Source organism: Xenia sp. Carnegie-2017, unplaced genomic scaffold (genome assembly GCF_021976095.1).
Source record: "Xenia sp. Carnegie-2017 unplaced genomic scaffold, XeniaSp_v1 HiC_scaffold_24, whole genome shotgun sequence".
NCBI classification, from domain to species: domain Eukaryota; kingdom Metazoa; phylum Cnidaria; class Anthozoa; order Malacalcyonacea; family Xeniidae; genus Xenia; species Xenia sp. Carnegie-2017.
Genome location: NW_025813487.1, coordinates 11,343,825 through 11,371,329, shown reverse-complemented (window position 1 = coordinate 11,371,329; position 27,505 = coordinate 11,343,825). Strand labels below are relative to the sequence as shown.

Genomic DNA, 27,505 nt, shown 5'->3' with positions numbered 1-27,505 from the left:
CATCTGCTTCTTGACCACATTTTTGACTAGTCAATTCATCATCGTCTACTGCTAGTTGTCTCTTTCTGACAGGTTCTGCCGTAGAAAGCGATTCGCATACATCAATCTTATTTGCATTCAGCAGAGAAATACCAGAGAGTATTTCATTGTTCACATTCATTGAAGATTCGTCTTCCTCTTCTGAGAGAGCGATATTAGTATTTTTTCAGTTCCAGCCATTTTTTGACAGAATTTTTTTTTTGCAAACCAAACACACGGACTGAGCGCTCTGATTTCCCTCGCTCTTTATCACGTGACTTCTTAGTGAACTGACCAATGATGAAGTAGAATTACTGTTGATGCACTTATAAAGCTTGAGATGTTTTAATATACATTTCAAGCATGAGTAGCCTTTGGAGTTTTGAATGTTTGCTATACCAATTGGAAAGAACGTTCTTATGGTGAATGATGTCATTTGACTGGCTATTCCACGTAATTTTGATCCCAAAGTTCGGTTTTGTTCAAGTATGAAGGTAACGCATGCGCACTGAATAACGTGTTCTTTCACAATGACCTCTCAATACGCCATTCAGACTTTACCGTTCACTAAAATTTAAATTCAATGTATATAGATATCAGATAGACACAAAGGTAAACAAAAAAGTAAACAAATAGAAAACACAAAAGCCGACACAAAGACAGACTTAAGGTAGAGACAGTACGCATATAGGTATCACTAAGGTGGACAAAAAGGTAGGCATAAAAGTATACAATAAAAGTAAACACAAAGGCCTACACAAACGTAGACAAAAGTATACGCACAAAGAAAGAAAGAAAAGTATCAAAAAATTAGACATGAAGGCGGCTATGTTAGACATAAATGTAGACATAAAGATATCATGTAGACAAGAATAAAGACATTAAGAGACAAGAATGTAGACATAAAGATATACAAAAAGTACGCACAAAGACAGATACAGTAGATATAAAAGTAAACACAAAGATACAAAAAAGGTAGATATAAAGATAAAGAGAAAGGTAGATATGAAGGTAGACATAAAGGTAGACACTAAGGTAGACATAAAGTTAGAAATAAAGGTATCACAAAATTAAAATTTTGTCTACACACATAAAGATGGGCATAAAAAGCAGACATTAATGTAGACATAAAGGTGAACATAAAAGAAAAATAAAGACAAAAAAGAAGACATATAGGTGGACAAATAGACAAGATCGTAGACACAAAGGTAGACAAAATAGTAGACTAAAGGGTAGACGAAAAAGTAAGCGAAAATTGCATGCAGAGATAGACATGAAGGAAAGCAAAAACGTAGCTAAACATATGCGTATAGAAAAAAATAGATATGAAAGTAGACATGAAGGTGGACTTAAAACTAGACAAAGTAGACGTATAAGTATCACAAAAATAAAGAAAAAGGTAATCTAATTGCAGACGTGACCCATTGTGCATGTTCATGATTCTTGCCAGACATAAATTCAAGACATCTGATTGGTTGTAAACAAAACTTTTGAATGCCTGCAAGCATGCATGCGATTAGTTAAAAAACCATTTCCACTTTATGCTCGTTTTCGAAGTATTGCTGGTGAATGATGTACAAAGGTTGTGCTGTTTGCAATTGTCGTGAGCACAAGAACCGTAGTTTACAAGAACATTTCTATCGTCAAGTAAAGCATCATCAGCAAGAGGAAAATGCTTAGGTATAATTGTAAACTTGTCTTAACATGCCCTTTTATTCTTCACTGTGTGTGTGGGAAAAAAACGCACACGTTCAATATGACAGCTGTTTATAGAAATTAAACTTCTATCTTATTAGCTTTTGTGGTAATTTTGTGGTAATCAAAAAGCGGAAAGGTAAAGAAAACATTTGTTTTTTTTGGACAACTTGATCGTCGTTTGAGCGATGTTCTTGAGTTCGCAAATGTGCGGATCTCATAAGCCAAGTCAAACTAAAACCTAAACTAGCCGAGTAGCCGTGAGCAGTCATAGCCGAAATGGTAAAAAATGCGCGTTGTGCAGTTGGATATTGCGATAATGATAAACGCTATCCCTATTATTAAGTTAAGAGGTCTCACGTAGAAAATTCAGTTTTTCATTAGTGGCCCAAAGATCAAGCACTTGCTGAAATTTGGCGAAAACAAATTGCAAACAGCAGAGCCGATGACTTTAACCCAAAGCCTAGTGCACAAGGTACTTTAGTTTGCTCAAATTATTTTCCCTTGGTAAGAAGAATCCCAAATAACCGCGGAACGGATTATCCTTCGGTTTTTATTACGCTATCAGAGTACGAGCAATCGAGGACTCCGCTTAAACGTAAAGGAGGAGAAACATGGACGACATCAAAGCGTCCTCATCAATCCTATGACACCGAGTATTCTGATTCAAGTTTTGATGGAAATCCAGCAAAATCTGAGGCATCTTTATTCCTTGTCCATTTGGAATTTGAACAGTTGACGAGAGAGTATGATGTAAGGTTTCACACCGGCCTGCCATCGACTAACAGTTTTAAGTGTGTATTTGAATACTTGGCTGTTTCTTCTTCTGGCTGTTAAGTCCGCCATACATAATAATAAAAATAGCAATGTCACTTTACAAATAATTGGAAATACTAATAAGAGTTTGCCGTAGAATAGTTCCTCGTGATACTTGCTGACTTTGCTGTAGACATGTGCGTGTGTTACGAACTCAAGAACATCGCTCAAACGACGATCAAGTTGTTCAAAGAAAACAAATGTTTTCTTTAACTTTCCGCTTTTTGATTACCACAAAATTGGACTCACGTGTATAAAAAATCGCAAATAATAATTTAACTATTAAAATGAACGAGTTTGAGAAATATTTTTGAAAGAAATGGCCAATATGTATAAGGGTAATTTTTGCGCATTTATTAGTAATTTATATAGACGCCATGCGTGACCGCGCGCTCGGCCCAATGTTTTTGCACCCCCTGCAATATGGCTGCGATAACCTTGAAAAGGTCTATTTGATGCAACCATAATGAATAGGGACTAACAGCACATTGTTGTATTAATATTCAAGGCACATGTTTACTAAAATTTGCTAGGTAAGGTTACATGATTCACAAATGCCAGAAATACAAAAGCCGTCTACGTTAAAGAGATCGTTCTATCTCTCGTTATTTTCATCATAGAAAATGTACTTTTATTGAGAGTTTTTAAATCTTTCTGTTGGAATTACCAAAAAAACTGAATGTAGCATTTTCGGCAGTTGGGATGATATTTCAAGCTAGTCTGTATTCATATCACTGATTTGTTTAAAAAGTTAAGTCTTTGAGCTGCATTCACTGTTACTGAAAAACATAAACCAAATAAGAAAACTATGAAAAGTTCACACAATTGATTGTATGAGATAAATCCAGCGACAAAATGTCATCGATCAGCTTTCTATATGACGTCACTTGACAATAATCAATGTATGAAAATTCAAGTAAAAACGATGTTTGTTTTTTTCACTCATATTGACGTTGTAACGACTATTTGATTTGCTATGTCTGTGCAATGTTTTTCTAAGGCGATTGGTCACTTTCTGGGAAAACAGGAGGGAGCTTACTTTTAGACAACTTGGCAGAAAACCGGCGTCTCCTAAGCATCAATGACGAGATTTTTCTTGCAGCTATACTTTGATTTTTGTGATTACTCATCCGTTTAATGATTTATCAGAACATTACAAATGCTATTTTATTCTTTATCAACAGATTGCAGTGACGAAAAATAATTGTCAAACATAGTTCCTTTTTGTGCTTTTCATTCATGAAAAATGATCTAATGTTGAAACTTTGAGTTCCTCACGTCGTCCATATATTCATCATAAACGACTTTGCATCATCAGCTACAAAAGTCCATGTCTTAAATTCAGTCGTTGTGCGCTTAAAACTCTTGCGTCCAAATCATGAGTTGCCTATCATTCATGGGTCTGTAATTTGACATGGGTTGCATCGACTAACTAAAAAAGTGCTCTAATGTTAAAAATGTCAGACATTTTCCAAACAAATGTCTTTTGAAGGAGTGACGAATTGTTTCCGGGAAAACCAAGAGAGGTTTTCAAATTTCATTTAGTTCACATTTCCTTGCAAAACAGTTACGAATGTGCATAGAAAACCAGGTCCTCCGGCGATGCATTTATTTGGTAATTAAGAATCTTAAAGGATCAACGTAGCATGCGCATTTTTTTGCTTGAGTTTTCAAACGCAAAAGCATACCATACAGCCCCAAAGAGCCACAAAAAAATAAGACAAACACTGAAATACACCATTCCAGTTTGTGTAAAGACAAAGCTTGCTAATATTTGACTAATGACGATTGAAGAATGAACGGTCGCAAGCGATATACCTTGAAATAACCCAGCGTTCTTCGGATCGGTGAATTTAGACAGTAACGAGCAACTAAGAACAAATATAATGTATGGAGAGCCGAGCGTTACGTAAAACAAAAGAATATAATATTGAATGTACGAGAAATGGGTCCACGTTAATGCAAGTGATGTCAGCAACGACAAGGCGATTATTTGAATCGTTATAAAAAACGTGACGATTCTCCTTTCATCGAAACGATTCGAAGCGATGTATGTTGCAGTAAAGAAAACAAAGTTCAGAAGTGAGCTATTGAGGAAGTATAATTTTATATGAATAAGTTTGAGTTTTAACACTTCTTCGGCAAGAAGTGGTGTTGAAAAAAAAGCCGTACTGGAAAAGAACTCGCTGCAAAATATCAAGTAAAACAAGCAAACCACCTCCGAGTTGCAGTGCTGCCATTTTTTATTGGTAACTTCTCGATTTTGTGTCATGTATTTTTCCGTTATTGTTTCGTCATGTTTTGCACAATCACTCGAAACTAAAGAATCAACGTGGTCAGATACCACTTTCTCGTCTAAATTGCCAGGCAAAAAGAAGGACCATACCAGGAAAACAGACCAGACGCAGAACAAAATAATACCTGGTGAATTTCCTGCATCGATTTTCAATCCCATGAAAGTTGCCTTAAAGGTTATTACGCTCCCGATAGCAGGGCCAAATGAGCTCCCTAGGCAATACGCGCCATCAAGAAGAACAAACATTTTAACTCGTTCATCTTTAGATGTGTTTAACGCAACGTAGCGGAATACAAGACCGTTTGAGCCATCACCCATTCCGGCCAAAACTCGCCCTAGAAGTGGAAACACGGGAAATTCTCTAATGCAATAGAACATATTGCCCAAAACCTTCATCATAAAACTAGTAATGATCAAAAGTTTCACGTGACCAAGGCGATCACCGACGAGCCCAAACAGCGGAGTCATGACAACAGCAGCAACATTGAACGCGATTAAAACGACTGCCAAATATCTCTCTGTTTGACCTATTGACTTCATGTAATACCAAGCTGTCGGTAATATCAAGTATATTTCACATCCGTCTATGAAAGATCGAGCAAAAACAAACACAATCGGGGAGAGGTGCATCCATCCAGCTTTGAACATAATGTATAGAGATCCCTGTAACAAATTGTTAAAGTAATTCATAAGAGTGAAAGCGAATACCAAAACGGTCAGACAAGACTTTATCAACGTGTCAAGTGCACTGAATTTTTTGTTTAAATAGACAAAAATAAGGTGCTCTTAAGATAGTGCTTACATCAGTAACATGGTGCATACGCAATCAAAATAAACACCATACATAGTAGACTGAACTTTGTTCCACCTCTATGGAAGCGTTCAAGTAAACCCATATTTAATCTGATAATTGCAAATTGTTTCAAACTCTGGGAATAACGAACATTCTCACTAAAATTCTACACTACTGTCGCAGCGAGTGTGCTTTCTTTAGAGAAAAATCAATAGTAGTATCCAAAATGATAAACATTCTCTAGGTAGATAAACAATCTTTCATGGCAATATGCAGTAGAGGAAGTATGACCTTAAAACCAACCAAGTTTAATTACTATGTTCAAACAACCGAATGACAAACACAGCTAATATGTTATAGTGTTTCTGGTTCCAGTTCACCTTTTGAAGGTTGAATCATCCGGCTGTATGAGCATTCAAACGCCATCAGGAATAACATAATAAGTTATATTATGTTTACATACAAGACTCATGTGGCAACGATACCGCAAGCAAATATCTAAATCATTTCAATATCGCACCCGAGCAACAGTGTGACCCTATATGAATAATTAATTATAAAAATACGTTGATCTGTGCTGATTACTGCTCCACAGTGGCCACAATGCCCAGCAATCATGTACTCTAAAAACTGACTGGTTAAAAGTACCATTAAAATTGGCTACCTCAGATGCATTTAACCACTTCAACCAATATTTTTATGTTTATTTTAACCAATCATATGGTTATTTTAACCAATCATTTTTACAGTGTGCTGAAATCTTGTTGCAACAATGCGGCAATTATACAGCAGCAGTGAAAAGCTGTGTCGTCTCAAAAAGTCAGAGAAGAGAAGAGCACATGAACGTCATTCGTAACTCGCTTACTGTATACACATGTTTTACTATATGTGTAATGTTGCGCATTCAAGCAATCAGTAAACAAATCCATCGATAACTATATTGACTTCACCTAAAATTTTTTAGACGAGTTTTCAAACTGCTTTTCTTTCAGGTTTGGAAAATGCGAATGACGATTAAACTTGCCCCAAGCAAGAGACGTTTCTATTTCAGTCTTTTTTCGTGCTCTTGTGAAACATAAGGCCGAGTTACCCAGAAAAATGTTTAATTCAGCACGGACATTTGAACAAGAAGGCAAAACATTTAGATTTCCAAATGGTACATTTACTGATTGAAGTGAAGACGTTTTCAGACATCGACATCTTGGTTTTGTTTGTGTGTAAAAAGCTTGTATGTCCTCTAGATTGGTGTTAAAATATATAGCTGAATAATATATAATCATTTAAGCGCCGCACTCATCCAGAAAAGTTATTACGCACCACTTCCCCGCATCTGAGTAACTTTAGTGCGACGCTTAATTGGGAGAAAAAGAGAGTTATTTTTATTAAAGTTATGCTATATTATATCTTGTTAATAGAATTTGATAGATCTGAGTTGTTTATTTCAGGGGGGGTCAGTAAAACATTCTTTGTAAACCTGTAGTTAAAAATTTATTTAATGAGTTCCGTTCGTGATATCTACATTTATGTCTAACATAGCCGCCTTCATGTCTAATTTTTTGATACTTTTCTTTCTTTCTTTGTGCGTATACTTTTGTCTACGTTTGTGTAGACTTTTGTGTTTACTTTTATTGTCTATCTGTCTTTTTATGCCCACCTTTTTGTCCACCTTTGTGTCTATCTGATATCTATATACATTGAATTTAAATTTTAGCAAACGGTAAAGTCTGAATGGCGTATTGAGAGGTCATTGTGAAAGAACACGTTATTCAGTGCGCATGCGTTACCTTCATGACAGACTTAAGGTAGAGACAGTACACATATAGGTATCACTAAGGTGGACAAAAAGGTGGGCATAAAAAGACAGATAGACAATAAAAGTAAACACAAAAACAAAAGTATACAAAAAAAGAAAGAAAAGTATAAAAAATGTTATAAATGTAGACATAAAGATATCATGTAGACAAGAATAAAGACATTAAGAGACAAGAATGTAGACATAAAGATATACAAAAAGTACGCACAAAGACAGATACAGTAGATATAAAAGTAAACACAAAGATACAAAAAAGGTAGATATAAAGATAAAGAGAAAGGTAGATATGAAGGTAGACATAAAGGTAGACACTAAGGTAGACATAAAGTTAGAAATAAAGGTATCACAAAATTAAAATTTTGTCTACACACATAAAAATGGGCATAAAAAGCAGACATTAATGTAGACATAATGGTGAACATAAAAGAAAAATAAAGACAAAAAGGTAAAAAAAAGAAGACATATAGGTGGACAAATAGACAAGATTGTAGACACAAAGGTAGACAAAATAGTAGACTAAAGGGTAGACGAAAAAGTAAGCGAAAATTGCATGCAGAGATAGACATGAAGGAAAGTAAAAACGTAGCTAAACATATGCGTATAGAAAAAATAGATATGAAAGTAGACATGAAGGTGGACTTAAAACTAGACAAAGTAGACGTATAAGTATCACAAAAATAAAGAAAAAGGTAATCTAATTGCAGACGTGACCCATTGTGCATGTTCATGATTCTTGCCAGACATAAATTCAAGACATCTGATTGGTTGTAAACAAAACTTTTGAATGCCTGCAAGCATGCATGCGATTAGTTAAAAACCATTTCCACTTTATGCTCGTTTTCGAAGTATTGCTGGTGAATGATGTACAAAGGTTGTGCTGTTTGCAATTGTCGTGAGCACAAGAACCGTAGTTTACAAGAACATTTCTATCGTCAAGTAAAGCATCATCAGCAAGAGGAAAATGCTTAGGTATAATTGTAAACTTGTCTTAACATGCCCTTTTATTCTTCACTGTGTGTGTGGGAAAAAAACGCACACGTTCAATATGACAGCTGTTTATAGAAATTAAACTTCTATCTTATTAGCTTTTGTGGTAATTTTGTGGTAATCAAAAAGCGGAAAGTTAAAGAAAACATTTGTTTTTTTTGGACAACTTGACCGTCGTTTGAGCGATATGTTCTTGAGTTCGCAAATGTGCGGATCTCATAAGCCAAGTCAAACTAAAACCTAAACTAGCCGAGTAGCCGTGAGCAGTCATAGCCGAAATGGTAAAATATGCGCTTTGTGCAGTTGGATATTGCGATAATGATAAACGCTATCCCTATTATTAAGTTAAGAGGTCTCACGTAGAAAATTCAGTTTTTCATTAGTGGCCCAAAGATCAAGTACTTGCTGAAATTTGGCGAAAACAAATTGCCAACAGCAGAGCCGATGAGTTTAACCCAAAGCCTGGTGCACAAGGTACTTTAGTTTGCTCAAATTATTTTCCCTTGGTAAGAAGAATCCCAAATAACCGCGGAACGGATTATCCTTCGGTTTTTATTACGCTATCAGAGTACGAGCAATCGAGGACTCCGCTTAAACGTAAAGGAGGAGAAACATGGACGACATCAAAGCGTCCTCATCAATCCTATGACACCGAGTATTCTGATTCAAGTTTTGATGGAAATCCAGCAAAATCTGAGGCATCTTTACTCCTGGTCCATTTGGAATTTGAACAGTTGACGAGAGAGTATGATGTAAGGTTTCACACCGGCCTGCCATCGACTAACAGTTTTAAGTGTGCATTTGAATACTTGGCTGTTTCTTCTTCTGGCTGTTAAGTCGCCATACATAATAATAAAAATAGCAATGTCACTTTACAAATAATTGGAAATACTAATAAGAGTTTGCCGTAGAATAGTTCCTCGTGATACTTGCTGACTTTGCTGTAGACATGTGCGTGTGTTACGAACTCAAGAACATCGCTCAAACGACGGTCACGTTGTTCAAAGAAAACAAATGTTTTCTTTAACTTTCCGCTTTTTGATTACCACAAAATTGGACTCACGTGTATAAAAATCGCAAATAATAATTTAACTATTCAAATGGACGAGTTTGAGAAATATTTTTGAAAGAAATGGCCAATATGTATAAGGGTAATTTTTGCGCATTTATTAGTAATTTATATGGACGCCATGCGTGACCGCGCGCTCGGCCCAATGTTTTTGCACCCCCTGCAATATGGCTGCGATAACCTTGAAAAGGTCTATTGAGCAGTGAATTAGGAGTAGATTAAACGGTTTGTCTATTTGGTCAAAATTAATTTACACAACGAAACAATGTGTATAAAACAAGCCTTGTTTTATAAACTGTTTTCTGGTGTTCTCACATCAACTGGAGACATTTAATGAACGAAATTCAAACTGCACTGTTTTATATGAAAAATTTGCTGACCTTTAAAAAAACTTGAAAAGTATATTAAGCAAACTTCACTTTGTTGTTACATTTCCGCATTGAAAGATATGTCAGGTGCTAAGATATAAACACAGATGACTATACACCATCGTGCAATGCGCAATCAACAACAGAATTCAAAGGGAAAAGATGAAACGTAAAACATCGTATAATGTAATCACTTACTGTTTAATTTACAACTTGCATGAAATGTTTCAAATGTTTTTACCACTTTTCAAATGGGATTCGGCACACGTAATCGACGCGAGCGCTTCAATGGAATAAATTGCGACGAGGCTGCGCAATACACGTAGCGCAAACATGATCAGCTCTTTATGTTGACTTGGTAGAGTAAATCTTTCGAGGTTCAACGACGTTTATTGAAAGTATAGCCAGTTCTTCATGCGGTTATGCAGGCACTCCCGACGCGCGCAATATTTAGTCAGGAAATGATGAAGGATTGACCTCTTGTCTAATTTCCATAGAACGGAATGTGCGTAATTAATGGGAATATGAATGGAGCGCACTTATAATGATGTTGACAAGCGCAAATTTAGGAAGAGTTTTTATATTTCAAGTATTCTTCAACCCGTACGAGAAAAGGGATGAGAGTAGTTCGGCCTTTACAAAGCGCCATGTTCTGTCACGAAGTGTTTTTGTTTACGACTGTGACAACATAAAACAACAGGAGAAACAATAATAAAAAGATATCGATGCAATTGATTATGCTTTTGGAATAGACATTCGCAGCAAGCTGGCGTATCTCACACGTAAAATATCATGTTACAATACTGCAACAAAGCATGCGCTATCTAAAAAAATAATCTACTATAATAAAGTTGACTGTATTACTCTCACACATCATGGCACAGTCAAAGTAAATTGACAATAACAACCTATAAAATTACTTTGAAGGGCTATCTAACTCGAAGACCCGATAGTGTAGTATGAAAGTAATCAACACAGACAGCTTAAATTGGATGCAACCATAATGAATAGGGACGAACAGCACATTGCTGTATTAATATTCAAGGCACGTGTTTACTAAAATTTGCTAGGTAAGGTTACACGATTCACAAATGCCAGAAATACAAAAGCCGTCTACGTAAAGAGATCGTTCTATCTCTCGTTATTTTCATCATAGAAAATGTACTTTTATTGAGAGTTTTCAAATCTTTCTGTTGGAATTACCAAAAAAACTGAATGTAGCATTTTCGGCAGTTGGGATGATATTTCAAGCTAGTCTGCATTCATATCACTGATTTGTTTAAAAAGTTAAGTCTTTGAGCTGCATTCACTGTTACTGAAAAACATAAACCGAATAAGAAAACTATGAAAAGTTCACACAATTGATTGTATGAGATAAATCCAGCGACAAAATGTCATCGATCAGCTTTCTATATGACGTCACTTGACAATAATCAATGTATGAAAATGCAAGTAAAAACGATCTTTGTTTTTTCACTCATATTGACGTTGTAACGACTATTTGATTTGCTATGTCTGTGCAATGTTTTTCTAAGGCGATTGGTCACTTTCTGGGAAAACAGGAGGGAGCTTGCTTTTAGACAACTTGGCAGAAAACCGGCGTCTCCTAAGCATCAATGACGAGATTTTTCTTGCAGCTATACTTTGATTTTTGTGATTACTCATCCGTTTAATGATTTATCAGAACATTACAAATGCTATTTTATTCTTTATCAACAGATTGCAGTGACGAAAAATTATTGTCAAACATACTTCCTTTTTGTGCTTTTCATTCATGAAAAATGATCTAATGTTGAAACTTTGAGTTCCTCACGTCGTCCATATATTCATCATAAACGACTTTGCATCATCAGCTACAAAAGTCCATGTCTTAAATTCAGTCGTTGTGCGCTTAAAACTCTTGTGTCCAAATCATGAGTTGCCTATCATTCATGGGTCTGTAATTTGACATGGGTTGCATCGACTAACTAAAAAAGTGCTCTAATGTTAAAAATGTCAAACATATTCCAAAGAAATGTCTTTTGAAAGAGTGACGAATTGTTTCCGGGAAAAGTATGCTAGTCACCAAGAGAGGTTTTCCAATTTCATTTAGTTCACATTTCCTTGCACAACAATTACGAATGTGCATAAAAAACCAGGTCCTCCGGCGATGCATTTATTTGGTAATTAAGAATCTTAAAGGATCAACGTAGCATGCGCATTTTTTTGCTTGAGTTTTCAAACGCCAAAGCATACCATACAGCACCAAAGAGCCACAAAACAACAAGACAAACACTGAAATACACCATTCCAGGTTGTGTAAAGACAAAGCTTGCTAATATTCGACTAATGACGATTGAAGAATGAACGGTCGCAAGCGATATATCTTGAAATAACCCAGCGTTCTTCAGATCGGTGATTTTAGACAGTAACGAGCAACTAAGAACAAATATAATGTATGGAGAGCCGAGCGTTACGTAAAACAAAAGAATATAATATTGAATGTACGAGAAATGGGTCCACGTTAATGCAAGTGATGTCAGCAACGACAAGGCGATTATTTGAATCGTTATAAAAAACGTGACGATTCTCCTTTCATCGAAACGATTCGAAGCGATGTATGTTGCAGCATAGAAAACAAAATTCAGAAGTGAGCTATTGAGGAAGTATAATTTTACATGAATAAGTTTGAGTTTTAACACTTCTTCGGCAAGAAGTGGTGTTGAAAAAGAAGCCGTACTGGAAAAGAACTCGCTGCAAAATATCAAGTAAAACAAGCAAATCACTTCCGAGTTGCAGTGCTGCCATTCTTTATTGGTAACTTCTCGATTTTGTGTCATGTATTTTTCCGTTATTGTTTCGTCATGTTTTGCACAATCACTCGAAGCTAAAGAATCAACGTGGTCAGATACCACTTTCTCGTCTAAATTGCCAGGCAAAAAGAAGGACCATACCAGGAAAACAGACCAGACGCAGAACAAAATAATGCCTGGTGAATTTCCTGCATCGATTTTCAATCCCATGAAAGTTGCCTTAAAGGTTATGACGCTCCCGATAGCAGGGCCAAATGAGCTCCCTAGGCAATATGCGCCATCAAGAAGAACAAACATTTTAACTCGTTCATCTTTAGATGTGTTTAACGCAACGTAGCGGAATACAAGACCGTTTGAGCCTTCACCCATTCCGGCCAAAACTCGCCCTAGAAGTGGAAATACGGGAAATTCTCTAATGCAATAAAACAGATTGCCCAAAACCTTCATCATAAAACTAGTAATGATCAAAAGTTTCACGTGACCAAGGCGATCACCGACGAGCCCAAACAGCGGAGTCATGACAACAGCAGCGACATTGAACGAGATTAAAACGACTGCCAAATATCTCTCTGTTTGACCTATTGACTTCATGTAATACCAAGCTGTCGGTAATATCAAGTATATTTCACATCCGTCTATGAAAGATCGAGCAAAAACAAACACAATCGGGGAGAGGTGCATCCATCCAGCTTTGAACATAATGTATAGAGATCCCTGTAACAAATTGTTAAAGTAATTCATAAGAGTGAAAGCGAATACCAAAACGGTCAGACAAGACTTTATCAACGTGTCAAGTGCACTGAATTTTTTGTTTAAATAGACAAAAATAAGGTGCTCTTAAGATAGTGCTTACATCAGAAACATGGTGCATACGCAATCAAAATAAACACCATACATAGTAGACTGAACTTTGTTCCACCTCTATGGAAGCGTTCAAGTAAACCCATATTTAATCTGATAATTGCAAATTGTTTCAAACTCTGGGAATAACGAACATTCTCACTAAAATTCTACACTACTGTCGCAGCGAGTGCGAGTGTGCTTTCTTTAGAGAAAAATCAATAGTAGTATCCAAAATGATAAACATTCTCTAGGTAGATAAACAATCTTTCATCGCAATATGTAGTAGAGGAAGTATGACCTTAAAACCAACCAAGTTTAATTACTATGTTCAAACAACCGAATGACAAAAACAGCTCATATATTATAGTGTTTCTGGTTCCAGTTCACCTTTTGAAGGTTGAATCATCCGGCTGTATGAGCATTCAAACGCCATCAGGAATAACATAATAAGTTATATTATGTTTACATACAAGACTCATGTGGCAACGATACCGCAAGCAAATATCTAAATCATTTCAATATCGCACCCGAGCAACAGTGTGACCCTATATGAATAATTAATTATAAAAATACGTTGATCTGTGCTGATTACTGCTCCACAGTGGCCACAATGCCCAGCAATCATGTACTCTAAAAACTGACTGGTTAAAAGGACCATTAAAATTGGCTACCTCAGATGCATTTAACCACTTCAACCAATATTTTTATGTTTATTTTAACCAATCATATGGTTATTTTAACCAATCATTTTTACAGTGTGCTGAAATCTTGTTGCAACAATGCGGCAATTATACAGCAGCAGTGAAAAGCTGTGTCGTCTCAAAAAGTCAGAGAAGAGAAGAGCACATGAACGTCATTCGTAACTCGCTTACTGTATACACATGTTTTACTATATGTGTAATGTTGCGCATTCAAGCAATCAGTAAACAAATCCATCGATAACTATATTGACTTCACCTAAAATTTTTTAGACGAGTTTTCAAACTGCTTTTCTTTCAGGTTTGGAAAATGCGAATGACGATTAAACTTGCCCCAAGCAAGAGACGTTTCTATTTCAGTCTTTTTTCGTGCTCTTGTGAAACATAAGGCCGAGTTACCCAGAAAAATGTTTAATTCAGCACGGACATTTGAACAAGAAGGCAAAACATTTAGATATCCAAACGGTACATTTACTGATTGAAGTGAAGACGTTTTCAGACATCGACATCTTGGTTTTGTTTGTGTGTAAAAAGCTTGTATGTCCTCTAGATTGGTGTTAAAATATATAGCTGAATAATATATAATCGTTTAAGCGCCGCACTCATAATCCAGAAAAGTTATTACGCACCACTTCCCCGCATCTGAGTAACTTTAGTGCGACGCTTAATTGGGAGAAAAAGAGAGTTATTTTTATTAAAGTTATGCTATATTATATCTTGTAAATAGAATTTGATAGATCTGAGTTGTTTATTTCGGGGGGGAGGGGTGTCAGTAAAAACATTTTTTGTAAACCTGTAGTTAAAAAGTTATTTAATGAGTTCCGTTCGTGATAGAAACGGAAGTATAGAGACTAGTTATGCACAGCTGTTTACAAGTGAATAAGGTGTTGTAAATAATTATGAATAAGTAATCTATTCTTGTCCACTCTTGTCAGACAACACACGATATATATTATCTTGTATCAATGTAAACTTCCTATTCACTTTGCATTAAAGATGGCATACAATATGCCGAAATATATTCTTTACTGTTGGAAATATAACTATGTAGCTTAAGATGTGTGAAATTTTTGATGGATATACTAAATTCAGAGGTGTAACTAGAATGTTAATTTGGGGTGCATATTCATATATTTCGTTGTGCCCTGCTGTTTTCTTTTGAATGCAATTCAAATTTCGAAAGAAATCAGTAGGGCACAATTGAATATATGAATATACACACCCCAACTAACGTTCTACTTACGCCTCTGCCTAAATTTCATCATAGACTGAGTAAACTTAAATAGAAATCTTATCACACCCGGCTGCAATTGTTATCAAAATTGTTATAACAGTTGCTAAAAGAGCAAGCATCAAAAGAGTTTTAAGTTCAATGTTTTGTTGTTGAATTTTGAGCGTTCCAAGCCAATGGCTTTAACGAGCAATGATATTGTAAGCTATAATATTATTGCAATAATCTTGCTCACACTAAACATAGGTAGAATGCAAATAACACAAAAGTTTCAAAAAACTCTTAGCACACCTGTGACACAACTGGCCCAGAAACTTCTCAGGATATATTCATTCCATATCTTCACATAGCCTCTGACGCCGTGACGGATAATTTAAAAATGAAGCAAGGCTTACGTGTATGCCTTTAAGGTGAAGTTTGATTTGCATTCTACGAGTCATTGGTCAGGAACAAAAAAGTCACTTACGATAAAGCGCCGGATATAGAGCATTCACTTTTCAACAAGGATTTTTGAAAGGAGTGAATCAACTCATACAATAAAAATGTGGCATGCATACTTTTTACTTTTTCATAATCTGAGAAGATAACAAATGTTCTTCAAAGTGAGGTTGTTCAGCTTGTTCGATACGTTTCTTAAAAAATCTACTGAAAGTAGTTTCATTGGCCCATCCGGCTGAATACATTATAATATCAGAGAGATTTGTACCTGCTGCTGCAGATGTAAATGTAAAACGAGTGCTATGTGCACTGAAACAGGTTTTATCAATTCCAGCATTCCCCGTTACAGCTAATAACATGTTCAAGCCATCGTGCGACAGTGTTTTCCTTTACTGGTTTGTATGGTTTGTTAAAACTAAGCCAAAGTTTCTCATTGTTGTCTCTCACCAGGTTTGTCATAAGTAAATATTCTTTGAGACAGGTCACCACATACAGCAGCTCATCACCTGGGTATGTTTTAAAAACTAATGGTTGAATATGCTTTCCAGGTTTAGAGATCTTTAACGTCTCATTAACCTCAAACGTAAAATTTGTCATTCAATTGTGCATTCCACTAAATGTGAGTGCCTGTTTTGTTCGGCATCTTCGGCCACTTAATAAAACAACTAACATAACAGTCTTGAGTGATAAAGCTTTCAACTTCTTTGTTCCGAAATAGTTTAATACAGCAAAAACATTCCATGTCACTCGATGTTTCGGAAGAGAAGGTCGGAGTTAAAAAAACACCTCTTAGATATCTTGAATCTAATGGATGGCTGCCGAATGATTGATCATGAGGAAAACTGACTATAGAAATTAGACTTTTAATGGTATTTAAAGCAGTGTATGGTAAACCTCGTTGACATTCAGTTGAAAGGAATTCAATGCCATTCCAAAGTTGCACAAACTGGATCATTTTCCTCCAACAGCAGAACTTTTCCAAACGTAAGTATGTGTGATATTGTTTTTGTTTGCCGTAGCGCCATGTCGCTAAGATAATCCCTGAAGCCCTTTCAGAAATGCCTTGGTTGAGGAGGTGACTCCTGACAAGTGACAACATAATAAATCCAGTTCATTAATCAATGGGTGTCTTGCTTGTGGATCGCTGTGCTGAATCAATGTGCTCTGTTGCCTTTGGTAAAAGCACTGGATATTGCATAAGCATGTTCAATAAGGAGGGCCATAAAATTTTTATGGGACAAAATGGAACAACAATCAGACCAGTGGCCTTGTCCTCCCTCACTTTTCTGACCAGTCAAGAGTATCGTAACTAAAGAGGGGGTTGGGAGGCTACGCTTGGATATGTGTCTGTCAGAAAATTTTGGATGGTTGTCGGAAATTTAAATGGCCATATTTGATCAAGCACCTCAAAACTACGGAACTTAATGTCATGTGTATGAAGATTACAGATATTAGACACCAGATTTTCAGTCGGACTGTTACACACTTAGGAAGTTACGCATTTCTCAATATAGAGTTATGTTAATGTACTTAAGTTTTAACGTTGTACGCCTTTTATTAACTGCACCTTGTAGTGTAAATAGAACAGTACTAAAAATGGTGTAAGTGTTCAGTAATAAATAAATACCCGGATTTCTGGGTTCACTTTGGTGGTGATGAATCGCTCGCAGTTAACCGGACGTAAGTGAAGAATCAAGTTTCTCGCTAAACTCCAGCTTAGTCAATCAACGAGAATTTATAAATTTGACCAATTGTTCTGAGAATTCTGCAGCAGCTTTTTCATCGTCGTTCATGATAGCCTGTGCAATTTCCTCTTGCAGAGAGTCTTCGGATTGATCGATATGTTCAGAGACGTTCCCTTCGTTGTTGTCGTTATTAACAACTTTTTATCGTTTATTCGTCAGCTGGTACAGCAGTTCATCGGCATCTGATTCTTGACCACATTCTTGACTAGTCAATTCATAATCGTCTACTGTTGGGTGTCTTTTTTTGGCAGGTTCTGCCGTAGACAGCGATTCGCATACATCAATCTTTGTATTCAGCAGAGAAATACCAGAGACTATTTCATTATTCACATTCATTGAAGATTCGTCTTCCTCATCTGAGAGAACGATATTAGTATTTTTTTCAGTTCCTGCTATTTTCTGACGGAATTATTTTTAGAAACCAAACACACGGACTGAGCACTCTGATTTCCCTCGCTCTGTATCACGTGACTTCTTAGTGAACAGACCAATGATGAAGTAGAATTACTGTTGATGCACTTATAAAGCTTGAGATGGTTTAATATACTTTTCAAGCATGAATAGCCTTTAGAGATTTGAATGTTTGCTATACCAATTGGAAAGAACGTTCTTATGGTGAATGATGTCATTTGACTGGCTATTCCACGTAATTTTGATCCCAAAGTTCGGTTTTGTTGAAGTATTAAGGCTAACTCATGCGCACTTAATAACGTGTTCTTTCACAATGACCTCTCAATACGCCATTCAAACTTTACCGTTTACTAAAATTTAAATTCAATGTATATAGATATCAGATAGACACAAAGGTAAACAAAAATGTAAACAAATAGAAAACACAAAAGCCGACACAAAGACAGACTTAAGGTAGAGGCAGTACACATGTAGGTATCACAAAGGTAGACAAAAAGGTAGACGTAAAAGTAGACAATAAATGTGAACACAAAGGTCTACTCAAACGTAGACAAATGTATAGGCCCAAAGAAAGAAAGAAAAGTATCAAAAAATTAGACATGAAGGCGGACATGTGTAGTGATTATTACATGAAGTAATCATTACATGATTATTACACCCACCTTAGTAACCGCGCCTAGTCTGAGATAATTATTTATAAAGAGACATTAAGTAGTTTTTTTATTTAGTGTTGAGTAAAGCCTTATTTCGAAAGGTTGTTCTTTGTGTATACTTGAAGTCAAACTCTTACTTCAATTTACTCAACACTACTCCTTATACCTATGGATAAAGTTTTGAGACCTGAACGGTTTGATGTTATTCCGAACGCCCAAGGCGCTGCAAAACGCCGGACGCACTGGCTCGCGACATTTGAGAACTTCATCGATGCAATACCGTCCATTCCTGATACCCGAATAAATAAACTACACATTCTGGCGAATTATGTCACCTCTGATGTTTATCAACTGTTCTGTGATACTGAAACCTACGATGAAGCCATCACTACGCTGAAAACCTTATATGTCAAGCCTCCGAACGAGATTTTTGCTCGGCATAAATTTGCAACACGGAAACAACAAGCAGGCGAAACCCTTGACGAATACCTACAAGAACTGAAACACCTAAGTAAAGACTGCAATTTTCGTCAAGTCTCTGCTGCTCAATATCGGGATGAAGCAATTCGGGATGCTTTCATTAGTGGTCTATTGTCGGGAAGCATTCGACAACGTTTACTGGAGAATAAACAGTTGGATTTACAAACGGCAGTTGATCAAGCTCGAGCTTGGGATTTGGCACAAAAATCATCGGAGACATACAATTCGAATCCCTTCACAAGCGCTGCTGTTACGGCATCTAACGGACATGACGAAAATAATGAAGAAGGACTAAGCGAGAGGTATTTAGCCTCCACTTCACGTTCCGCTAAGTGCTTCTTTGTGGTAATAAGCAACACCCCGGTCATTATGCCCTGCGAAAGAAGCTATTTGTAATAAATGTAAAAAAAGAGGGCACTACCAAAGAGTTTGCCGTTCTTCAGCAGTAGTCTCTAATTTAACGCAATCAGCTCACATAACTCTAGCTGCAATGGGGGAGTCATTACTAAGTTCATGTATTGACATTCGTTTAAAAGAAAGAACTGTTACAGCTCTGGTAGATTCAGAAAGTACTCATTGCTTCATACATCCTGATTTGGTTGAGCAACTTTCATTGACAGTTCATCAGACCAAAGAAAAAGTTACGATGGCTACAAGTAATTATTCCACAAAAATGCAAGGATATTGTCTTAGTGATATCACGTTAAAAGGCCGGTTGTATTCTCAGGTTAAGCTATATATTCTGCCCAATCTGTGTACTCATGTTATTCTAGGGCAAACTTGGCAAGCCCAGCACGAAAGTGTCACTATCCAGTACGGGGGTTCTGCCCCTCCTTTGAAACTTTGCAGTTTAACAGCTTTGAACCTAGACCCCCCACTTTTGTTCCAACATTTAACAGAGGGTTGTAAACCGATAGCTATTAAATCAAGGAAATATAGCCGAGAAGACAAAGAATTTATTACAACTGAAGTACAAAGGCTTCTAGATGAAGGTATAATTGAACCGAGTGAATCACCGTGGAGAGCACAAGTGGTCGTAACTAGAAACGATCGACAAAAAAAAAGATTAGTGATTGACTACTCGCAAACTATAAATAGATTCACACACCTGAATGCTTATCCTTTGCCTAGAATAGATGATATCGTCTCTAAAATCGCTCAGTACAAAGTTTTCAGCACCGTTGATTTGAAAAGTGCGTATCATCAAGTCCCAATTCAAAAAGAAGAAAAGAAATATACTGCTTTCGAAGCTAACCAGCGTTTGTACCAATTCCGTCGAGTACCATTTGGAGTAACGAATGGAGCAGCAGCTTTCCAAAGAATGATGGACAACTTTATCGCTAAAGAATGTCTAGAAGACACGTTTGTGTATCTTGACAACATCACGATTTGTGGCCGGGACCAAGCCCAGCATGACATAAATCTCGAAAAGTTCCTTCAAGCAGCTAGAAAGCGAAATTTGACGTTTAATCAAGACAAATGCTCCTTCTCAACAACCAGTATTTGCATCCTCGGTAGTATAATCGCTAATGGAGAAATAAAGCCGGACCCGGCACGATTGAGACCTCTGCGAGAGTTACCTGTCCCCCGTGATTTAAAAGAACAGAAACGGATTGTGGGTCTCTTTTCTTACTATTCTCAATGGATCAAAGACTTTGCAGCAAAAGTAAGACCACTGACACAGAATACTGTATTCCCAATGGTAGGAAATGCTCTTACTTCATTTAATCTACTTAAGTCCGATGTCGAAAAATCTGTGGTCCAAGCTGTTGACGAAGCACAGCCCTTTCAGGTGGAAACAGACGCTTCCGAGTTTGCTCTTTCAGCCACTCTCAACCAAAACGGTCGCCCAGTTGCGTTCTTTTCGAGGATGTTAAGCGGATCAGAACTTAAGCACGCTTCAGTGGAGAAAGAAGCAGCGGCTATCGTAGAAGCCGTGAGGAAGTGGAGACACTACCTTACGGGTAAGCATTTTATGTTAATTACCGATCAGAAGTCAGTAGCTTACATGTTTGACACCAAGCAAAAGAGCAAAATTAAGAACGATAAGATAATGAGATGGAGGATGGAACTATCCACTTACGATTTTGATATAATCTACAGAGCAGGAGAAGAGAATGTACCAGCGGATACATTTTCTAGGATAAGAGCAATGAGCATGACCTCCGATAAGCTGATAGAGCTTCATGAATCCTTGTGTCACCCAGGAATAACGCGGATGGCACATTTTGTAAAAAACCGTAATCTCCCGTTCTCTATGGATGAAATTAAGCTCATGACACAGTCCTGCAAGATATGCAGGGAAAGTAAGCCTCAATATTACAAAACAGAAAATTTCCATTTAGTAAAAGCGACTCAACCCTTCGAGAGACTTAGTTTGGACTTCAAAGGACCATTGCCGACAACTAATCATAATAAGTTTCTTCTTACTATAATAGATGAATATTCAAGATTTCCTTTTGCTTTCGCTTGTAAAGACGTTAGCGCGGAGTCAATTATAAATTGTCTCTGCGAATTGTTTTCAATTTTCGGTATGCCTGCTTACATACATTCGGATAGAGGTTCTGGCTTTATGAGTGCAAAAGTTAAAGACTTTCTCCTCCAGAAAGGAATCTCGTCAAGCCGAACCACACCATATAACCCAGAAGGGAACGGCCAAGTAGAACGTTTGAACGGCACTCTATGGAAGACTATTTCCTCGCGATGAAGACGCGAGGACTACCGACCAGCTGCTGGCAAGAAGTTTTGCATGATGCTCTTCATTCCATCAGATCTCTGTTGTGCACCGCTACTAATGTAACACCGCATGAACGCCTCTTTATCCACCAACGAAGATCGACGAGTGGAACTTCCATACCAACGTGGCTATCCAAACCTGGACTGGTACTGTTGAAGCGTCAAGTAAAACAATCTAAGTATGACCCATCTGTCGATGAAGTAGAGCTAATCGAAGCAAATCCTCAGTATGCGCATGTAAAATTTCCTGATGGAAGAGAAGATACCGTAGCCACTAAGTTCCTCGCTCCACAAGCTGAGGAAAAAGAGAAGTTATGCGAGAAACCGCTACCACTATCGCCTTATAAAGATAATACTGTAGACGACCCACGTCCACCTCCTTTGGCCACAAAAGACGCTAGGAAACTAAATAATAGTTCGCCAAAGAAGGAAAGAGAAGGGAACTCACTACTAGAGGATCCCGCTCTACCTGATCAGTCGTCTTCACAACAGACACTACCGTTACGCCGCTCGCAGAGAGAAAAGAAACAACCCGACCGCCTGACATATACATGATATATAAAAAAAAAGGACAATCGGGCAGGACCAGTCTTATTTAGATTATTTAATTTGGATTATAGTTATTTCAAATAGGAGAGGGTGATTGTAGTGATTATTACATGAAGTAATCATTACATGATTATTACACCCACCTTAGTAACCGCGCCTAGTCTGAGATAATTATTTATAAAGAGACATTAAGTAGTTTTTTTATTTAGTGTTGAGTAAAGCCTTATTTCGAAAGGTTGTTCTTTGTGTATACTTGAAGTCAAACTCTTACTTCAACATGTTAGACATAAATGTAGACATAAAGGTATCATGTAGACAAGAATAAGGACATTAAGAGACAAGAATGTAGACACAAAGATAAATCAAAAGACCAAAAGATCATAAGTAGACAAGAATGTAGACATAAAGATAAACAAAAAGTACGCACAAAGACAGAAAAAAAGTAGATATAAAATTAAACACAAACATAGAAAAAAGGTAGATATAAAGATAAAGAGAAAGGTAGACATGAAGGTAGACATAAAGGTAGACACTAAGGTAGACATAAAGTTAGAAATAAAGGTATGACAAAATTAAAATTTTATCTACACACATAAAGATGGGCATAAAAAGGATACATTAATGTAGACATAAAGGTGAACATAAAAGAAAAATAAAGACAAAAAGGTAAAAAAAGACATGTAGGTGGACAAATAGACAAGATCGTAGACACAAAGGTAGACAAAGTAGTAGACTAAAGGGTAGACAAACAAGTAAACGAAAATTGCGTGCAAAGATAGACATGAAGGAAAGCAAAAAATAGATATGAAAGGAGACATAAAGGTGGACTTAAAATTAGACAAAGTAGACGTATAAGTATTACAAAAATAAAGAAAAAGGTACTCTAATTGCAGACGTGACCCATTGTGCATGTTCATGATTCTTGCCAGACATAAATTCAAGACATCTGATTGGTTGTAAACAAAACTTTGATGCCTGCAAGCATGCATGAGATTAGTTAAAAACCAATTCCATTTTTAACTCGTTTTCGAAGTATTTCTGGTGAATGATATACAAAGGTTGTGCTGTTTGCAATTGTCGTGAGCACAAGAACCGTAGTTTACAAGAACATTTCTATCGTCAAGTAAAGCATCTTCAGCAAGAGGAAAATGCTTAGGTATAATTGTAAACGTGTCTTAACATGCACTTTTATTCTTCACTGTGTGTGTGTGAAAAAAACGCACACGTTCAATATGACAGCTGTTTATAGAAATTAAACTTCTATCTTATTAGCTTTGATCATTTAGCCTGTTTTAGCATATGTAGTAAAATATCATTCGTGGCAGAGTGCATTTAAGCAGCAAGCTCTAGTGTGCGAACAGTGCGGTAAACATTTGCGAGTTTTTCGTCATTTGCAAATTGTAGCGCAAGTATTCAACATGTTTAATATATTTCGTCGTGACTATAACGACCTCCTCTGTGTGTGCATTGAAAGTGAAGGCAAGCTCACAACAACTCGACAGAGATATTCACTCAAAAAACGAAAGAATATTGCTGGTCGAAGTATTAACCTCCTCAAGTGGGTAAATAACATATTAACAATACATGTAAACTTTTAGTAACAATGTGTAATCTCTGTAACTAGTTCTGGCGTATGTACTTTGTCATGATAATACTTCATACAAGAATACATATATATTTTCCAATGTTCAAAATATTTTGTATTTCAGGCTGTAGATCGAATCATCGAAACACAACCTGAACAAATGATTTATATTTTCTCCATCCATAATTTTTAACGGTCTGCTGCATTTGTAGGAAACTAATAGCAAGAATTATGTCTGGCGTTAAAATTCCGCTGGGCACACGAGTCAGACTATGATGCAAGGTTAGAAATATCAAAAGAAATATACGATGGACACTTATCAAAAGAAATATAACTACTCAGAAAGTTCTTAGAGTTCTCAAAAGAACCAAATCGAGAGCCTTATAGCTTGTGGAGAACGTAACTTATAGCTTGTGGAGAACGTAACTCATAGCTTGTGGACAACGTAACTTATAGCTCTTAGAGAACCTAACTTAAAGCTCGTGAAGAGTTCTTATTAGCTGGTTGACCTAGGGCTTTTGTACTGGCACTCATTTTGAAACGAGATCTCGGGTAGATGGCTGCATCCATCTGTTCTTCACAGAAACACCTGCAATATTCGCTTTAACTTGTATGATGGATTATTATGCGAATAATTATCAAAATTATTTCGATCTTGCGCTGCGCATGCAATGATAAAAGTATATTCCTTCAACATAAATTGATTTGATAGTTACATTTCTTCAAGATGATTTTACGTGAACATGTCACAGTATGCTTAAAGTGGTTATATCACGAATTTTAGCCTCCCCCCTTTTTTATTTGCTAAATTGAAAGACCTTGTTTCAGTGATTTTAAATCTGCAATTATAATTGAAATTGGATTGGTGAAAGTGATTTTACGGACGTTCAAAGTCACGATTTTCAGCATTTTTTTGGCGAACTTTTTGATCGGTATGCTAATGACTTGTGACGTAGAAAGTTGAACACATATATCAACATGGCGTATTCTACTAGTAATCTTAATAAGAAACGCGGAGGAAAACGCTGTGTTGCTGGCGGACCTAATCAAATTAGTTGCGCCAATGATTCAAAAACCGAAGGAATGTCGATGTATCTGTTTCCTAAAAAAGAAACAGAGCCGCAAAGACTTAGAAAATGGGTAAATTTTGTGCGTAAACATAGACCGGGTTTTAAGGCTTCCTCTACCTCGTGTCTGTGTTCTGCGCATTTTGAAGATTCTTGTTTTGACCTTACTTTGAGCGTGCAAGTCAAGCTCAAAAGGTTGAAGAAAGATGCTATCCCAACCATTGACGTGGCTGGGATTCCTGAACCATTACAGGACGAAATAACCGATCGAAAGCGAAGACAAGTAAGTTTACGCTTGTTTATGTTAATTTTTCTTTTGTCATATGTAAATTCGATATAAGTTTTGTAGATTATTCGACATACTCTCCATAAGCCATCGCTGAAGGAAACATGTTCTCTCAATGAGGAAGTACCATCTACTAGTGATGAAGCTGAGCATGTTTAAGTATGCACTGGGGAAGCAAACGATTCGCCATTTGAACGGCTTGCTATTTTCCATTTTTACATTTATGCTATGATTTAATTCCATATATTTTTTCTTTTGTCTTTTTTCCCAGACTGACATTGAAGAAAAGATATTCTTTCATTTAATTCTTTCAGCTTAACCTCTCAGTAGTTGCACCAATTTGTTTTTATTGTTTACTCTTGTTTAAACCATTAAACTGCATGTCAACTTATATAGTGCATCCAGGTATCTCCTATTTGGTTTTCATCTAGGCATATTTCCTGACCATTCCAAACTAAGCAAAGAAGGTCAACAGTCTCTACAGTGCACAAGTTAAAAGACTATTCCATCATCGCCCCTCTGATGGTATGTAACCTTTTGTGTTGCCACTTGGATATGCTTTCCGAATAAAGTGGTAAACACAAGCAGGTAAAGGCCGAGTATTCTCCCATCCCATAGACCCACAAAACCATCGCATCAACCATCTGTATGCCACAGCTCTCAAGTACCTGAAGTAAATAAAAAGGTTGGACTAATTATTGTTGATGAAACAATGTTGATTATAACATTGTTTCTCATACAATTTACAATCTTACATATTTAATGATTGTGATGCTTGGCGGCGATAAGCACGTCCATTCCTATCTCTCAATAGTGGCCCGACGTTTTCAAGGACAGCCTCATGAACTAAAGGCCCAAATTTGGCATGCTGTGTTATGCATGATATTTTCTCAATGCTGCCATCGAATGTCATTTTCTGCAAAGCTGGTCCTATTTCCTTACAGCATCTGTACTCTAAAGCGCCTTCTAACAAATCGGTATGACAGCATTGACAATTACACCTGAAAAGTGGGAGCATTCTGGTTTATAAAGTAACTTTATGTATATTACAAACAGGAGAAAACAACAACTTACCATTCACCAAGTGGAATTACGCTATCACTTCGTTGTTCTAATGTCGCAGGGAGAATTCCATCGGGATCATCTGGAGTATGCACTTCATCACCATCTTCTGCTAGCGGTTCATCGTCATATGCGAAGTCGTTTAAATGCTCGACATAACCCACGGATTCCGAGCTCGAATCAGATACGCATTCAGACATCGAATTCGAATTATCTGAGCACTGATTTGAGGCCATACTTTCCGGACAACTTGTTTTTTAATATTTTATTGAAAATACTGTCATTATTTGTTTTTAAGACAAGAAAAACGACAACAAAATCACCTTCAATAATATAATATTATATTGACGGAAACAGACGTGTTCAACTATCTACGTCACAAGTATCAATATGGCGTCGTAAAAAATTCGCAAATAGTACCCGACTTTGGAGGCAAAATTAAGCAACTTATATTTATCTGTTTAAGTCCAGCGACATGTCATAGTTCTTCAAATAATCCAAATTTTCAATTAAGCTCATAAAAAAGGGGGGCTAAAATTCGTGATATAACCACTTTAAGTTTGCTAATTGTTTTAAGGTTTTCAATTTTTTTAGATTGAATTGACTTTAATATCTTTTATTTGCTTGTTAAGTTATGATAAAATTGTTTGCATTTTACTTTAAAAAATAAAATACGGGAGGTTGAGTTTGCATACAAAGAAAAAGAAAGTGGTACTCTGCATTATCATCATTTTAATCTTATAACATCAGCTATTCTGTCCAAAATATCATATCTAGTGTACCTAAGTAACATAGCAGTTGATAATGTGCAGAATATTGAATAAACGTAAAAGCTCAGAAGTGGTTTGCTTTTCATGTTGGGTCGAGATAACCACAAGAAAATGGCGGGTGAAATTAGTGTTTTTCGATTACAGCCAAAATAGTCGATCAAGCTACAGTTCTGCTGGGTAAATGCTTGCCTTGGGTGCAGTAGCGTGGCCAGCCCGATTTTTTACTCTAGCTACAGAGAGAAACAATTAACTTGTCAGCAATTTTACTTCAAGTGAACCAGACTAATTAAAGCTCTGATAGAGC

The 27,505-nt window shown here is 36.6% G+C and overlaps 3 protein-coding genes across 3 annotated transcripts; 1 reads left to right on the top strand and 2 right to left on the bottom strand.

The window, feature by feature from the left end:
- Positions 1–3,025: 3,025 nt before the first annotated feature.
- On the bottom strand, positions 3,026–10,435 carry LOC124451155. Its single transcript, XM_047001784.1, has 2 exons — positions 10,054–10,435; positions 3,026–5,488 (listed from the first exon to the last, which is right to left on the bottom strand). The coding sequence occupies exon 2, from the start codon at positions 5,471–5,473 to the stop codon at positions 4,166–4,168; it is 1,308 nt and encodes a 435-aa protein (XP_046857740.1). The 5' UTR covers positions 5,474–5,488; positions 10,054–10,435; the 3' UTR covers positions 3,026–4,165.
- A 453-nt stretch (positions 10,436–10,888) lies between these two features.
- Positions 10,889–15,808, bottom strand: LOC124451154. The gene is made up of 2 exons (XM_047001783.1): positions 15,711–15,808; positions 10,889–13,361 (listed from the first exon to the last, which is right to left on the bottom strand). Exon 2 carries the CDS (start codon positions 13,344–13,346, stop codon positions 12,039–12,041), a length of 1,308 nt encoding a protein of 435 aa, XP_046857739.1. The 5' UTR covers positions 13,347–13,361; positions 15,711–15,808; the 3' UTR covers positions 10,889–12,038.
- A 3,026-nt stretch (positions 15,809–18,834) lies between these two features.
- On the top strand, positions 18,835–19,542 carry LOC124452137. Its single transcript, XM_047002726.1, has one exon. It carries the CDS (start codon positions 18,835–18,837, stop codon positions 19,540–19,542), a length of 708 nt encoding a protein of 235 aa, XP_046858682.1.
- The last annotated feature ends 7,963 nt before the right edge of the window (positions 19,543–27,505 follow it).

Coding starts and splice junctions, on each gene's coding strand:
- LOC124451155 (XM_047001784.1), bottom strand. CDS start 5,473: ATGTTCAAAGCTGGATGGATGCACCTCTCCCCGATTGTGTTTGTTTTT.
- LOC124451154 (XM_047001783.1), bottom strand. CDS start 13,346: ATGTTCAAAGCTGGATGGATGCACCTCTCCCCGATTGTGTTTGTTTTT.
- LOC124452137 (XM_047002726.1), top strand. CDS start 18,835: ATGGATAAAGTTTTGAGACCTGAACGGTTTGATGTTATTCCGAACGCC.